Source organism: Camelina sativa, chromosome 3 (assembly GCF_030686135.1).
Source record: "Camelina sativa cultivar CO46 ecotype springtype chromosome 3, ASM3068613v1".
Lineage (NCBI taxonomy): Eukaryota > Viridiplantae > Streptophyta > Magnoliopsida > Brassicales > Brassicaceae > Camelina > Camelina sativa.
The window spans coordinates 23,936,035-23,952,723 of record NC_141882.1 but is presented as its reverse complement, the minus strand read 5'-3'; the positions used below and the strand labels follow the sequence as shown (position 1 = coordinate 23,952,723).

General features: G+C 34.1%; 4 protein-coding genes across 9 annotated transcripts; 2 read left to right on the top strand and 2 right to left on the bottom strand.

The window, feature by feature from the left end:
- Nucleotides 1-3,395: 3,395 nt before the first annotated feature.
- Nucleotides 3,396-6,832, top strand: LOC104777597 (uncharacterized). The gene has a single exon (XM_087506699.1). It carries the CDS (start codon nucleotides 4,499-4,501, stop codon nucleotides 5,714-5,716), a length of 1,218 nt encoding a protein of 405 aa, XP_087362825.1. The 5' UTR covers nucleotides 3,396-4,498; the 3' UTR covers nucleotides 5,717-6,832.
- Nucleotides 6,833-7,514: 682 nt separating this feature from the next.
- LOC104777596 (peroxidase 9) lies at nucleotides 7,515-10,111 on the bottom strand. Of its 5 annotated transcripts, none has more exons than XM_087506698.1 (6): nucleotides 9,459-10,111; nucleotides 9,114-9,366; nucleotides 8,686-8,879; nucleotides 8,414-8,605; nucleotides 8,161-8,326; nucleotides 7,515-8,072 (listed from the first exon to the last, which is right to left on the bottom strand). In XM_087506698.1, exons 3-6 carry the CDS (start codon nucleotides 8,770-8,772, stop codon nucleotides 7,660-7,662), a joined length of 858 nt encoding a protein of 285 aa, XP_087362824.1. In that variant the 5' UTR covers nucleotides 8,773-8,879; nucleotides 9,114-9,366; nucleotides 9,459-10,111; the 3' UTR covers nucleotides 7,515-7,659. The 5 variants fall into 5 exon arrangements, with proteins under 5 accessions (XP_087362824.1, XP_087362823.1, XP_087362822.1 ...); XM_087506697.1 differs by having other exon boundaries at nucleotides 9,451-9,558; XM_087506696.1 differs by having other exon boundaries at nucleotides 9,455-9,558.
- Nucleotides 9,572-11,180, bottom strand: LOC104777595 (uncharacterized). 2 transcript variants are annotated; one of them, XM_087506701.1, is made up of 3 exons: nucleotides 10,740-11,131; nucleotides 10,227-10,340; nucleotides 9,572-10,140 (listed from the first exon to the last, which is right to left on the bottom strand). In XM_087506701.1, the coding sequence occupies exons 1-3, from the start codon at nucleotides 11,042-11,044 to the stop codon at nucleotides 10,095-10,097; spliced, it is 465 nt and encodes a 154-aa protein (XP_087362827.1). In that variant the 5' UTR covers nucleotides 11,045-11,131; the 3' UTR covers nucleotides 9,572-10,094. The 2 variants fall into 2 exon arrangements, with proteins under 2 accessions (XP_087362827.1, XP_010500173.2); XM_010501871.3 differs by having other exon boundaries at nucleotides 9,572-10,340; nucleotides 10,740-11,180.
- A 755-nt stretch (nucleotides 11,181-11,935) lies between these two features.
- Nucleotides 11,936-13,674, top strand: LOC104777594 (uncharacterized). Its single transcript, XM_010501868.3, has 5 exons — nucleotides 11,936-12,343; nucleotides 12,427-12,554; nucleotides 12,639-12,751; nucleotides 12,874-13,059; nucleotides 13,252-13,674. Exons 1-5 carry the CDS (start codon nucleotides 12,021-12,023, stop codon nucleotides 13,279-13,281), a joined length of 780 nt encoding a protein of 259 aa, XP_010500170.1. The 5' UTR covers nucleotides 11,936-12,020; the 3' UTR covers nucleotides 13,282-13,674.
- The last annotated feature ends 3,015 nt before the right edge of the window (nucleotides 13,675-16,689 follow it).

The following is a 16,689-nucleotide window of genomic DNA, read 5'->3' as shown; positions in this document are numbered from 1 at the left end:
AAATGGTATAGGCATGGATTGCAGCTTCCGACCTAAATCTATACTAGTATTTTTGCAGCAATTTTTGCTCAAAAATGTTTTTTTGGAAAGTTTTTACATTTAATACTATTTAATGCATATATTCATATCCAAATAAGTTTAGCTAACTTTCTCTACTATCCTTATAACCAAACACAACTAAAATATTTTAAATATCCATATATATATATATAATGTTCTATAATTAATATAGATGTTTAGAAGATTTATTCCAGATTAAAAAATAATATTCTCCAATCATACCTTTTTGATTTTAAAATTTAAATGTAGTGAATCATCATATAATACATAAATTTAATAAAAGATGTATTTCTCCTGCATATATTGTGATTTAAATTTTTTAAAACAAACATATATTACTCAATTAATATAAAAATTGTGTGTTCAACATACGTATATAGTAAATTATAAAATTTTAAGAAGTTTATAATTTATAACTAATATATCTAAACTTAATAAAAAATTAAAACTATAAATATTTAAACATATTAAATTTTCAAAATTACAGAACCGAGTTATATTACATGACGGGTTATATAACATTACAGGATTAAACTAATAATACTAAAAAATAAACTATCAGTAATATGATATTTCAATACGGGCTAAATCCTCATTTTAATGTTTTAACAACACCAACATAAAATATGTCAAATCAAATGATTTAATTAAGATTGTAGTAAAGAAAAATTATTGTGCGGTATACCACGGTTTATATATTAAATCACTAAAATTAATAAAAGAGTATATTAGCAAAATTAGTATTAAAATAATACATTAACAAAAAAATTTTTAAAAAAAACTTGGTCCGCACTGTACCGCGGGTCATAATCTAGTTCTATGTTATTTTACGAGTAGTATTAGAGACATCCACTCTCTTGGAAAATATCAAGATTTTTTACATGTTTGTTTGTTTCTTTAAAGATGAATCGAGCATCTTATTAACTTGAGAGGAAAAATAAAATAAGATGTATTTCTCATTCATCAAAAACTATGAAAAGTAGAATCTTTCTGACTACAAAATATAAATACTGAGGTTCAGATCAAATCTTAAAAAATCGCTAAAAATTGTACTCCCTCCGTTTATTTTTATTTGTCGTTATGGAGCTTTGCATATAAATTAAAAAAATAGATTAATGTTCTATTATACCCTTGTTTGACTATTAGAATTCTAAAGAATTTCTTTTTTTATTTATTTAATAAGGGGCAAATGAGATAATATTTTACTAAAAATGACATTGGAAAACGAGAACGACAATGAAACAAAAAATTAGGCCTAGAATAACAAGTATTTTAAAATGGAGGGAGTATAATTATTACTTAGAATTAATAGACATCTTTAATTTTTAATTAGCGTATAGATTTAAGAAGTAAGTCCCTAATGGCATGCAATTTGTGAGATTTAGGTAGAATCTTATTAAACGAGAAAAGAATGATTTTTAGTAAATAAAGAAATTTAATATTCTGAATTTATATTTTACGACTATATAGATGAACCTGAGCTTCTATTTATAATAATTAACGTTAATATATGTAGCCATCGAATTTATTATTGTTTTCATATCCACCCAAAACTCATTAAACCTCTTTCTTGATCTGAAATCGACAATCATGAGTCTCTAATAATGAGTCAAGATGTGATCACCAAAATTCTTTGACATTGTTTGGTGTAGGTACGTAATTCAATTGTAATAGAGAGCGTATAAGATTATGTGCTTTTCCATTTCAAATTAGGAAGAACCAATTTTGTATTGGACTATTTTGTATTTGACTATATTTGAAGTAAAGTATGATGAATAAATAAATTTCTCTTTTTCACATTTATGTTTGACAGGGTAAATTGCGCAAAAAAAACTTCATATATCACTTGATTTTCTACTTACATAAAGAGTTAAAGATTGAAGCTTGTAAATTGTGATGTAGAATGTTATTTTGTACCGGTGTTTTTCCCTGGTTAATGGTATGTTTGATATGGTCCTCCCAAGGAACCGGCACCTTCGAGTTGGTTGATAGAGACACCATGATTCTAAAGATAATGAAGCTTTGAGAATAAGGATGGTGGAAAGAATGGTTGCACAAGAGTTGCGGAAAGACTCTTGATATACAGGTTTGATCTTTCAGCCTCGCACCAAAAAGATCGGATCTCTCAGCCTCGCACCAAGCAGATCGGGGTTTTGACTATTGGAATCACACCAAGTAGTCGGTTTTGATTGATGGAATCACACCAAGCAATCGGTTTTGTTCACAAAGAACAGAAGAGAATCACTCTAAAAAAGAAAAAGTTTTGCTAAAAAGTTGGATGATTATTTTATTGATCTTACATGAGTTTATATAGGAAAGAAAACTTGGTAACAAAGCCAAGTACTTATTATTCTTAAAGACTAAAAACATTAAAGATAGATAGTTGAATGAAGACTAAAAACATTAAAGATAGATAGTTATTATTCTTAAAGACTAAAAACATTAAAGATAGATAGTTGAATGAAGATTCAACTTTTGGTGCATGTATTCCTTCCCAAGGTGACTCTTGAACTTATTTTCGTCACTTTTCTTGGACCACAAAATAAAGGGATTATTGTGGGCTTTCTTGGACTTGAATTACGCTCAAAGTGGGCTGGACTTGATATGTATCATCCCCAAAATAATTTTCCATGCTCTCTTTTGCCATAAGCTCTTGTATTAGCCCATTAAGTATCTCCTTGATCTTTTAACTCTCTTTGACTCCTTGATCCAATTTGCTGATGAGAAACAGCATGGGCTGTATCATTTCTTCATCTTGGGCTTAGTAGAAAACAACTCCTGGTTGCCAAAACCAATTGGACCTAAAACTCTTCAAGTGTAGAACTAGATCGAACCTTATTACCTCCTTTGGAAAATGGGGCCTTACCTTGTAGTTTGTTGGGAAAATATTGTGTTCTTGGGATTTTTGGAAACCTAAGAGATCCATTGACATCCTCCAAGTGGTTTCGTGTCGAAATTGTTGCTGAGTTGATCTGTGTGACACGATCTTTGGCTCATATGCGAAACTGGGACTAGGACAGATCCACTGACTTGAAATATCCATATCTTTCACATATGAAATGATCTTAATGTGATTCCAATTCTCAGTGATTCCATGATGGATCAAGATTCCAGAACGGTTTGTTTCATAGTTTGAATACTTCTGGATTGATCGGAATCCTCCTTTCCATGCTCGTAGGTTGAAGTCGCGTAGTCATGAATTCACCGGAGTTGTAAAATGAATAACTCTTTCATCTGAACTCTGATTGGACTGATTCCACCTCGAGATATGCTCTAGATGAGGTAAGAATGTATCCCAAATAGTGTTTTGGCTGGAATAGTTGATATGTGACTTCGTTTGTGTTGAGCAAGACTCAAGGGTCGTCTTGGATGGTCTCATGATCATATCAATGTTCACACTGTATAAAAATAAGATATTTAATTTCTATATGTCATTTTTACTAAACTATACTCCCCTATGTTTTAACCTGAACATGTCTTTGAGATGAACCAAGTACCAAGACATGTTCATCGAGGTTCTTTCTCATTCTTCTTTATGATAAGTATTGAGAGAAAGGATCTTGATGTTGAGCTGGCAGCAGAAAGGAAGAGAAGGAGAAGTTAGTTAGCAGATCATGAGGATCACTATAAATAGAAGAGAGAGTGTTTAGTAAAGATCATCCTGCGTCATCTGATTGTGAGAGTTTGTTAGAGAGCCTGCGTGCTCTGTTCATGGTGATAGGAGAGGAGCACTGTAACTCCTATCTTATCAGTTAGGGTTCATCGTTGTATTAGAGATTGAGAAGAGATAAGAGAGAAGAGATCACACCTTCAAACTTATCAAATGGTGCTTTCGTGGTCACAGATCGAAACAATCGCCATGGATCTCGTTGCAATTCCAATTTTCATAGGTGCGAGATCTGATTTGCGTCCTTGGCTTGATTGGATGGAGAATCGTTTTGTGTTGGGAGATTACACAGATTTTGAGAGATTACACTTTGCACATGGCTTCATCGAAGGCGACGCAGACGAGTTTGTTCGTGATGTTGAATCGGGAAGGCCTTACCAGAGTTGGCACGCGATGAAGGGATCATTATTGTGTGCTTTTGGTACCTATGACGATCCTGAGCAAATCGCCTCTGAATTGGAGCGAGAACGAAGTTGGGAGGAGTTCCAATGCTCGTTTCAGACGAAGCGATCGTATCAACAATGATCTTCTGCGAAACTACACATAGCAAAGACTGTTGCGGAGAAACCGATTGAAGTCTTGGAGAAGAAGAAAGAAACATATAGCGACGTGGATTTGTGTTTTGAAAGGCAATCGCTGGACGGGGAACACACTGCAATTGCAAACACGATTTTGTCATCACCGCAGGTAAACGTTTCTGATTCAGGGCTCAACATATCATTGGAACATCAGAAAGATAATTTAATTTTGAGGAAGGGGGAATCAACGTTGATGATAAGCTATGGAGATGGTTTGATCAAGCCAGCCGAAATACCTATTTTCAATGGATTTTATCCGTGTATTTGGATTTCAAAGGTTGAAAGATTCTTTCGTTTTTCTCAAAATAATGACGTGGAGAAGATACGTTTGGTGTCGTCGCACTTGGAAGGAGATGCTTTGAGTTGGTTTAAGCATGTATCTTTCACAAATTGGAAAGATTTCAAGTCACAATTGTATGTTCGGTTTGGAAACATCAATCCTCGAGGCCCTCCGATACAAACTTCTGCTTATGAAGTGGTTTTGGTAAAATATTCAATGCAAGAGTCAAATTCAGCTAAGAAAGAGAATAACTTCCCTGAAGAGAAACCTTTGACTGAGAAAGAGGAATCTGTTTGTGTGAAGAAATTGTCTCATCAACAAGCTTCAGACTTGGAAGTAGCTGGCAAAAGATTTCGGGAAAACATTAAGATGGCTTCGGTAAAAGAAAAAGAACGACTGAAATCAGAGAAGAAGAGGAGATTTTTGAAAGCTTGGAGGTTTAAATTCAAAGATAACAAGTCAGAGTCAAGAAAATTGATCAAACATCAACTCTTTTCTAGTGAAGATGGTAAGTCCATTGGTTTTTTTTTACATGCTACAGTTAGATTAGTGCAGAGGAGGAGAAGGTTTCAGAGCCTTAAAAGGCGGAAGCAAGCTGCCATGTCATTGGTGATGTCCAACTTGAGGATGATGCAAGTTTCAAAAGGGCTGAAACAGCTTATTTATGGGGATATGCAGCCATTGCAACATGCCATTGGCGGAGTAAATCAGCATTTGGTTCTAGATGAAGCCGGATCACAAGAGCATGCTATTACAAAAGTTGATTCTGTTTTGGTAAATTCAACTAGTGTTAATGTGAAGATTGTTGATAAGGCACAAGAAGATAGAGTGTGTTTAGTAGGTGACTGGAATTCTTTCTTTTCGGTTTGGCATCGTTGGCGAAACATGGACTTGTATCAAATTTGCTGGCTGAATCAGCAATCTCTACAACAAATTAAGGAGAAGACTTCAATCCAGAATGACGGAGGTACTCATGAGGAATCGATTACACAATTATCTCACCAGTTTGTGGCGCTTTCACATCTTCAGGTACCAATCTCTACTTTGGAACCTAGCCATAGAAATCGAAGTGCCTATCTAGGTGTTCTTGAGCGTTTTCCATCTGCTAGTATGAGGAAAACTAGTGCTTAGTCACTATATGGTCTTGAATGTGTCAATGGCAAGCAACATACATACCATGTGTTTGATGGATTGTGTGTGAGAAGAAAAAGATTAAATCACCAGAGGAAGCTGAGTTTGTCTCCCAAAACCTGGATGTTTAAGTTCAAAACAAGAAATCTGGAGCAAAATACGAGAATGGGACAGAGGAACAAGTCACATAAGCCAAGGTTGCGGTTCACAAGGATGTTAAGATGGGACTCAAGAAGCATGCCACATCTTCTTAGCGTGTATATGCAGCTCATGAACAAGAAACATGAAAGAGAGCATGGAAACAAAATGTTCCCTATACACCAAACTTTCCAAGCTCTAGTTGAAATGGCAGTTCTTCATACGGAGGGACAGCAACAGGTATTGGAACAGTTTGGTGACACACTTGGTGAAAAGGATAGACTAGTGTTGCACTCTAATCTTAGAGATGAGGTCTTACAATCAGTTAAATGGAGGAACGAGTGTGACCTGCAAGCTAGGACAGCACCATCGTTGGTTTTTGGATATGGGTTTGCTGTCATACAAAGAGCGATGCAATGGATTTTTAAGAAACATAAGTTTCGTAAGAGCTGGAACTTCAAGTACAAATAGCAGGAATACAAGCGAGGCAAGTCCAACAGCTTGAGGACAAGCTGCATTTCAAAGGGGGAGAAACTAAGAGTTTGAGAAAGACAGTTGTTTGTGAGCTACTAAGCAGCTTGTGGGCAAGCTGTTTAAAACGGGGGAATATTGATAAGTATTGAGAGAAAGGAGCTTGATGTTGAGCTGACAGCAGAAAGGAAGAGAAGGAGAAGTTAGTTAGCAGATCATGAGGATCACTATAAATAGAAGAGAGAGTGTTTAGTAAAAATCATCCTACGTGATCAGATTGTGAGATTTTGTTCGAGAGCCTGCGTGCTCTGTTCATGGTGATAGGAGAGGAGCATTGTAACTCTTATCTTATCAGTTAGGGTTCATCGTTGTATTAGGGATTGAGAAGAGATAAGAGAGAAGAGATCACACCTTCAAATTTATCACTTTATCGGTTGTCAAAAAATTCAGACTCCTGAACAAAGAATAAAACAAGAGAACATACACTTGTTCGTTTCTCAAACTCAATCTCTAAAGAACCAATTCCATTTCTGGTTACTCGAGTACTCTTGAGGACTAACTCAACACTCCCCTTTTGTCAAAGCGGCTTTTGGAAACAAACCTGAAGGAAGGACTGAAGTTTCGCTCGATTTTTTACCCCGGGGAAGGGTAAAGATTGAAGTTTGTGATGCAAGTCATGAGATCTTGATTTGTATTAATGATCGTCCGGTTAATGATCTCTAAACTTGACAAGCTACGAAGGAAAGCTTGGGATTATTAGTTCGAGATTGAAGGAAAAGAAGTGGAGTATGAGGAGATATGGGTTTTGGATACTAGTTTTGGGAGTTCTTAGGTAAATGTGAAAGAGATTAAAATAATGGACTCAAAACCGTGGGGTTCTTAAGCAACGACGTCGTAGCACTCGCTGATATAGTGATATGAATCAAATTTGCCTATCTCTCATAAATTACAAACAAGGACTCCAAAATTCTCTCCTTACCATATTCGACCATTATTTATTTTCCTATTCCGATTACTAGAGAGTTGAATTTAAAGGATGATCCAACGGCTCTGCTGAATATGAAAAGTCACAATGTGAGGAGGAAAATTGAGAAAGTCCACTTTCATGTTTATGAATCTTTAGTTTTTTATTCCTTAAATATTATATAAACAACTCTTAAACATACCAAATTTTTAATGAGTTCACTCCTTCAAACAACGAACGGTACATTTTCATTCATAAAGTTGTTTAACTAGATCACTAACATATTGAAAAAACATCACACGACGACTTATTTCTTCATCGACCGCCATTAATACAATAATATGCTGAAAACAAAGTTTTTGTTTTGTTTTTAATTAATCACATGACAACTCTTTCTGATCTCACCATTAAAACCAGTAAGAGGTTGAATGTTCCCCATGTTAACCATCGACCTTGCGAATTGTTGGAAGAAAAGGCTCTCGTCTTCTGCGTAAGCTTTAACTAATGCAGCAGTCTTGCCTACGTTGCCAGTGAGAAGCACTTCATCTGATGTCAATAAGCCTTTGCCCCATAGGAGGAGCTTGAAATATGTGTTGTCGAATCTAGCAGGAGAGGCTAAGTCTAGAGGTGAAATGTTGTTGTCGCCGCCAGATGGTGGACAGATCGATCTTAGACCATAGTAGTAAGACCTCTCTAGTGTCTCGTCTGGTTGGTTATTACCGTTTTGATTGTATAGCCTTTGTTTGAACGTTGTGCATCTCGCTACTCCAATCGTATGTCCTCCTACAAGATTTTGGTTTTATTCAGTTTCATGTTCGGTTTGGTTTCTATTCAGTGTAAAAATGTTATTATAACAAAAGAAGAATAATACCTGATAGGGAAACAAGGTCTTCTTCGTTCAAACCTTTGCGTTGGAACATGTTTAAGAGGTTCTGAATAGTGGAGTTTGGTGCAGGAATGTTCGTGTTTGCGCCGTTGAGGCTCGCTGTCCTCGAGTCTCTTCTCCCTAGTGGAAGCTCCCATGATGGTCCACCGCTCTGTATTGAACCACAAAAATCAGAAAAACTAAGCTATTAAAGTCGTAAGTGCACAAATAGGTTCTCTTGAAGGTCTCTTTATTTTACCAGTACAGTTGAGCCACGGGCAGCAAGAGCTAGAATGTCGGCACAGGAGACGACTTGAGGGCAAACTTGCTCTAGTTTGGCTTTGATCTCATCTATGACTTGAAACCCTCTAATGGAGTTCTTGTTTGGTCCTGCATTCTTTTCACTTCTTATGGTAGCACTATCATCCAACAGGATTGATGCATCACATCCCTGTTTACACGCAAAGTGTTTAACTGTTAAGCTAATGATACACATAAAGGGGGGGAAAAAAAGGTCATCATGACTTTTACCTGGACGAAGCAGTCGTGGAAGTGAAGTCTGAGTAAAGATGCTGCCATTCTTGGCTCTTTAGCTATGGCTTTTTCAAGTACAGTCATGACAATCTCATCAGCTTGTGGGCAAGAGAACTGGTAGAATTGTGGGTAAAGACTTGAGGAAAAAGTTCCTCCTATGGGGCGATTACTTCTCCATCCAAATCCTAGACCTGGATGAGCAACAACAATATCAAAGGAGAACATGGCAAAGAGAACAAGACCAGGAATAAGCATTGAGATAGCCATTTTTGTTACTTGAGTGTTTTTGATTTGAGATAATAGTAGAGTGGTGGGGGTTTTATACTTGAAGAGATTGGAAAAGCTAACTGCTCCCAGTTTACCAAATCCTATAATATAAATTGTAAGTTAAGGAGAGAGACATGGTCAACTTATCCTTAACATACCTCCTCTTTGTCTTTTTTTGCAGTCTTGTACCAACTCCAAGAACGAAATACATGTGCCTAACTTTCACATGTGATCCCAACAAAAACGCCTTGTACCACTGTTAGGTAAAGTCTTTCAACCATAAGCATCTGCACAATCTAACCTCCTTGTGTGTTCTATCATTCTATGAGAGTTGAACATTGAAAATGATAAGTGAACTGCTACACTGAGAAACAACTCTTTACCAAATAAAGATTTCCTTCATTTTATTATCTACAAAATAAGACATTAAGCAAGTTATATCCACTCTGCATCTGAGTCGTTTGGTTACGAAACAAGACCAGAGCAATATAATACCTACATACAGTTTGGTTCAATGCTACAGAATATTTAATTATGTTTTGACCCAAGTGTTTCATGGTCTGCTTCAGAATGGATTCTCTATTTGGTTACTAACCATATAAACTGCTTCAACAAAAAGAAAACATCAAAAGAGACGTTAAAAGTTCAGAACCGATGGTACAAATGTTGTTATAGCGACACAGTTTTGTGTCTGGTATAGAAAAAATAACACTGTTTTGTTCAAAGCTTTTAACTTAAGAAAGGAGCTACAAAACCCTAACACTTTGTTACTTTTTCAGAAAGTGCCTACTCGTTCAAAATAAGCAATGATGTTGAGAATCTGATAGCTACAAACCAAACAAATGCATTGCCAGCGATCAGAAACCCACCATCATGATTTGTATCATCATCACTCACTTTTCTTGGATCCATCGCTTCCATAAGTGGGATTCGAGGTTTCAGATGAAGCTAAACTAGAGCTGTTAGCAGATTGTGTAGAGGGAGAAGTATCTGATGATGCCTCTGTAATTCCAGCCGAGTACTTTTTGATCCTCAAAGAAATTAAAACACTTGACAATATCCCAAGCACAGGGAAAACATAACCCCAAACCTGACTTTTCTGCTTTCCGGCTACAGAAGCCACAGCCATACCAGCAAGGCTACCGACTGATGCGTTCTGCAAAATCATCGGGAGGCAGCCAATAACTGTAGGGAACAGAAAATCAGCTACAAACCGGACTTCAGTGGCTGCCAAAGCGTAGTTTATGACATAATAAGGAATGGGCGAGAACCTTGCAAGAAGAACAAACTTCCAACCATCACGCTCTACTCCTCTCGAGAGTATATTGAAGTATTTGTTTCCCTTAGCCCACCCAGTTGCTCTCGTTGAACTCTTGAAAACAAACCTGACAATACAAAAAAAAACGTATGAGAGAATGCAAAGTGTTCTTCTTCCAAGAGATAAACTTGAAAACTAACATCCTAGTTCCATTCTCCATACATTACCATCACATCCACACAGAAATGGATTATAGAATCTGAAAAGGTATGTATAAGGTTTCAACAATGGTGTACACAACACAGGAGAATCTAAACCATCTCCAAAAGCAAGCAGAGTGTGTTAGCTAAGCTATGAATTGAAGCATATAGTTTTCTAAGAAGCCATGTGAGGATCCTTGATTTGAATCCAAATCAATCAGAACAAATTCGTACACTATAGCCACACAAAAACGATCCAGAAGCTCAATTTGAATCAAACACACAGAAATGGATAAAAGACGCAGAGGAGAGGAGATGAAAGAGACCTGCCGATCCAGAAGGAGAAGGAAGCTGCGAGAACTTTGGCAGAGAAAACACAGAGAAGAGCAGGGAGGAATCCAAAGAGCATAGAAGCACCAGCTTCAAAGAAGACGGCGTGAGGGAGGCATAGAGCTAGGGTTACGGTGTGGACCGCTACATAAGTCGGAATCGCCCAAATCCCGAGCCGATCTGACCATTCCTTCAGCGTTTCCAACGCCGCTTCTTTGTTCCATCCGTATCGAGTGGTGCCTTGTCTCACGACTATTGCAATTATAGCCACCGTGGCTGCGATCACCAACCATTTCTTCATCCCGGAGCTCAGAGATCGGAAGAGAAAGAGAGCGTGAACGGACTCAATTTTGTTTTGCTGCCTGTGATTAAAAAATGGGTAAATTGCTAAATAAACCCTCAAACTTTCAATGTTTTGCAAATAAATCCTTTGATCTACAAAAGTTGCAAAGAAGACGTTAGACTATTAAAACTCACCAGGAACACCACAATACTATAGGGGAAAATGTAAAAAAAAAAAGCATCAATTTATCAAAAATAGTAAAAGTATTTGTAATTAAATAAAATATATAATTATTATTGATTTTTCAAATAATTTATGAACTGACTCTAATTTTCACAAACTTGAGAAGATGAGAAATACAAAGACTTTTTAATTTGGGAAATTTTTAAAAATACTATTTTTTCGGTGACATTTTTCAAAATATTTTTTTATGGTGTATATTTTTAAAAATACATCATTTTTAATATATAAAATGACTAAATTCTAAATCCTAAACCCCAAATATTAAACACTAGCCCCTACAAATTATACCCTAAATGTAAAATAGAGAATCTAAACTTAAAAAAATTCTAAATTAATTTAGCATATTGTAATTGTGTAAAAAAAAAGAAAAAAAAATATTCAAAAAAACTATTTTTATAAAATATATCAAAAATGTATTTCTAACAAATTATTTTTTAGTTTGCTCAATACCTATCATAAATATTGCAAAACTGAGTATAAGTTTTAGATTTTAGTATTAAAACCTAGTAGCAAAAAATAATTTTTGATATTACTTTGCATAAATAAGTAAATAATTTTGTAAGTAAGAAAATTAGTTGGTATATTTTTGTGAAATTTTTTTACATGTTGATTTTTTTTTTTTTTTTTTTTTTTTTTTTTACATGTTGATTTTTTAAAAATTGTTTTATTGAAAAGAAAAGTGAAGAGATAGATATATATGGTTGTCGGACGATTTGGCATCCTCTTCCCCACAAAGGCATAGAAGAAGAGAATGTTAGTTCTTCACACTCCCGCCGGACCTGTCTCTGCCGTCAGATTCATCACCAAAACCAATCCTTATGCTTTCTCTTCTTCCGATTCATGGCTCGTCCCCGCTCCTCACACTCGCCGGCGAAAACGCGTCGTCCTCGCTGTCTCTAACCCCGACGGAAGCGTCAAGTCCAAACCCACTACTACTACTACCTCAGCTTCTCAAATCCCTTCTTCAGGAGATGAAACAGTTTTCGTGGGTCAAGAGAACGTTCCTTTAGAGGGTGTGATTCAATTCGATAAGCCATCATCTTCCACTTCATCCTCTAAGTTCACCAAATGGGGGTAATAAAAACTCTTACTTTACTTTTGGGATTGGTTTGCTTTTTGCTTTTGTTATCTCAATTTGTGTGTAATTTTATCTTCAGACGTGTGGCGTTACTTGCTGGTGGAGATGTATTGGCTTTGCTTATCTTCTCTGCTATTGGGAGATTTAGCCATGGTTTCCCTGTTTTTTCCATTGACACTCTCCACACAGCTGACCCTTTCATTGCTGGTATTGGTTCTTTATCACCTACTCTTTTCAGTTTTGCGTTTCAGAAGCTTTGTTCCTAATAAAAATGGAAACTTTGTGCGGCAGGGTGGTTTCTGAGTGCATATTTCTTGGGAGGATATGCGGAGGAAGGGAGAGGAATGAAGGGTCGGTCTAACGCCGTGGTTGCAGCTGCGAAATCGTGGATTGTTGGAGCTCCGGTAAGGCTTACATCAACCAATGTGAAAAAGCACCAATCTAGCTAGTGATATTGTTTGACATGTACCTTTTAGGGATGTTAGCGTCTCTGTTAATTAATGAAAGGTTGTTCCTTTCATTGCAGCTTGGAATAGTCATTAGGTCAGCTTCATCGGGTCACATCCCGGCTTCTAGCTTTGTGTTGGTGACGATGGGAAGCACCGCTGTTTTACTTATTGGGTGGAGAGCACTGTTATTTAGTGTGCTTCCTACAGAGTCCAAGAAGAAAGATGATACGTATCGGAAGGGTAGCGCATTCGAACTATTTGAGGTCTGTGAATGCAATCTCTATTTCTTGACATTAACAATTATCATGTAGGTGCTTGTATGATGTGATAAAATAGTAAGACAGAAATTGCATTTGTTTAGTAAGCTGGAGCCTTTGCTTACATCTGCGTCATTATTTATCATGTCAGTTCAAAGGTGATACTAATGATGTCTGAATTCATTTATGTTGCTGCAGTTGCTTACTTCATTGATAAGACGGTGGTGAAGGAGCATCGCCGGCGGATAGAGGTTGAGATTCAACATGCACAAAATTGTAGATGTACTTTGGCACAGTCGCCAAGAGATCATAAATAGATGAGTGTTGAAAAATTTCAGGACCAACTGTAATATTGATATAGTTGCAGTGCGCAGTGGAGGAGAAAACAACGATGAGAGATGAGTACTTGTTATCTCAAGTCATTGGGTATAGCAATTCATACGATATGTTTTAAGTTGAAGATGTTGGTTAGCTAGTGTTCGAAGACCTCATTGGAGGCCAACTTTTTTTGGTTAAAACTTTTAATGTGGATGCATGGTAAATCAAGATTCCTGCTCATTTTTAAATTTTTGTAAAAGCTAAAAACTTTTAATATTTATAATATTTTAAACTTTTTGAAAATTTTAAAATTAAAATATTTAGAAATGTTTTAAAAGTGTTTATTTGCTCAAATAAAACATTAGATTAAACCAGATGAAACTTATAAATTTGGACGGTTGATAAATCAAGTTTTCCTATTCATTCTTAGATGGAAGCGTATTAGTTTTATTTATTCTGAACCATTGTCTAAATCTTTTTTACCCTATGTGAGACATTGTACATATATTTTTTATTTAACTTTTGTTCCTCAAAAAACTTAATAATATAGAAAACAAATGTTAATTAGTGAGATGACTAACCTCTATTGGTTGTTTAAAATCCTATATGGGCAGCTTAAGCTTTTATTTAGTATAGATTTCTTAGGCATCTACCATTGTCTTTACATATTCGGTTAGCTTAGAGGCTCTTTTCGAGTTGGCTAAAAGTTTTTAGCTTTAACAAAAATTTAAAAATGACCAGGAATCTTGATTTACCATGCATCCACATTATAAGTTTTATTCGGTTTATTCTGGTTCTTTATTTTAAAGAATATAAACAATAACAAAATTTTCTAACAATTTATATTACATATACAATTGATTTTGGGTTTTTTTATTTTAGTAGGAGCTATCAGTTTCAAAGGCATCCACATAGGATTTTAAACAACCAGTGGAGATTTGACACTTCAGTATTTGATATTTTGATACATATTATATTTTCTATATTATTAAGATCTTTTAGAAAAACTAAAAGTTTGATTTATAAAAATAAAGAAAAATATGTATAACGTCCCATATTGGCAACAAAAGTTTTAGACAATGGTTTAGAATCATTATATATAAGATTAATGTGCTTACAACTACGAATGAGCAGGAAATCTTGATATCAAACATCCAAATTTGAAAGTTTTATTCAGTTTAATATGATGTTTTATTTGAGCAAATAAAAACTTAGTTTCAAAATATTATAATTTTAATTTTTTTTTATTATATCATAATTTTTAAATTTTAAAAAGTTTTTAATATTATAAATATTGAAATTTTAAAAGGTTTAAAATAATTTTCATTGTTTTCTTACTCCATGACAATTTGACAATAAAGATATCAAAAGAAATATAGAGAGTAAGTAAACAATGAATGTTTAAAATACTATAAATATTTAAACTAGAACAAATTTAAGTATCATTATTGGTTTGAGAAGTTTCAATACAAGTGGATCTAAAACCGAATATATGAGTGAAAGTATCAATCAATAACCGAGTACATGTGGTGGCTATGAAGCTTATTGCTTACAAAAAAAGAATCAGTGATTTCGGTGTTAGAGTTTGCTAATGATAAATTGTGTTTACTTTAAAACAAAAAGTAAGTCGTGTAGTAATTTAAAACAAAAAGGTTTTGAATGATTATTCAGTGGAATAAAGTGAGGAAGCGGACGAGGAAGAGGAAAAATAAAAGTATAACAAAAAAGTGGACGGAAGTTATGTGGTAATTTAAAACAAAAATGTTCTCAATGATTATTCAGTGGAAAAAAAAGCGAGAAGTCAGACAAGAAAGAAAAAGAATAAGAGTATAACAAAGAAGCAGACGGTGAAAGTAACGATGACAACTACTATGCAAAATTGACAATGAAAATGACGAGAAAGAATGAAGAGTAAATGAAAAAAACACGAAGACATAAGTGGTGGTGTTCAATTGAATATGAAAAACCAAAATTGGTTCATGATTCTTTTGATCATATTTGATTTTTAAATACAATCGATTTTTATATTTTTAATTGTGTGTTTAAAATATAATTATTATCTTAATAGTAAGTTAAAGTTTTTAGAATATAATATTTCATAACATCAAAATCTAGTAAGTTTGAAAAGATTTCTCCTTAACTCTAATTTCTAACTATCTCTCAAGTTCTTAGATCACAACTTTGATCTAAGAAGCTTACAAAACCCTTTTGTCCTCTTTGAATCTTCAAGCTAATCTTTCTTTAAGATTAAGGAGGGTGTATTCAAACCATGATTTTGGAGAATTTGATGGGATTTAGGAAATTTAGAATTTTGATAGATTTTAGGGAAGTTTACATGATTTTCTGTAAAATTCATTCAAATCCCACATAAAACCATGAGATTTGGATTTTTGTATTTTTAACTAAACAAATCCTCCAGAATCCTAAAAATTATTAAAATCCTAATCCACAAAACTGTTTTGAATAACAGTAGATTTTAATGTAGATTTTTAAATCATCAGTTCAATAACAATGGATTTTAATGGATTTTAAAGTAGATTTTTAAATCATCAGTTCAATAACAGTGAATTTTAATAGACTTTTTAAAATCCATGATTGAATAACATAGAATTTGTAAATTTCACACAAATCACTTAAAATGTCAAGTTGAATACACCCCCTAAGATTCAATTGGTAGGATTTCTCAATCTATAAAGTAATGATCTTTTCTCAAGACCCAGCCCCCAATTTTTCGGTTTCTATTCATATAAAAATAATGATAGTAAACATCTTACATATTAGGAAATTAGCAAAATTAATGGTAAATATATTTATAATAATAATAATAATAATAAATTGTAGTATAAATTTAATTTTTATACATTAAAATAATGTTAATATTTTGCTATATACATATGTATATGCACTTTATATTTTTATATCAAATATTTTTCTTATATATATATATATACATATATATAAATAATTTCATTTTTTAAAATTTCATATAGGAAACTTTTATATATCCTTATTTTAATTTTAATTATATATTTTTAGTTAGATATTTAACGAAAATTTCTGGTAGAATATAATATCAAATGATTTAAATTTTATTATTTATTCTTTGTAGTATATGCTATATTCAATTTGATTCAATTTGCATATTTTGGTAAAGTTCTCTTGCGATTAAATATTAATTGATAATGACTGTTAGTTTCTTAAATTACAGGAACACAAAATATTCACGTAACTAATGTGGTTCATTTATGAAAATTTTATTTAAGTTTTAGTTTTAAATTATAGTCCAATAACCCACTATAAACGCAGAGGATATTTTAC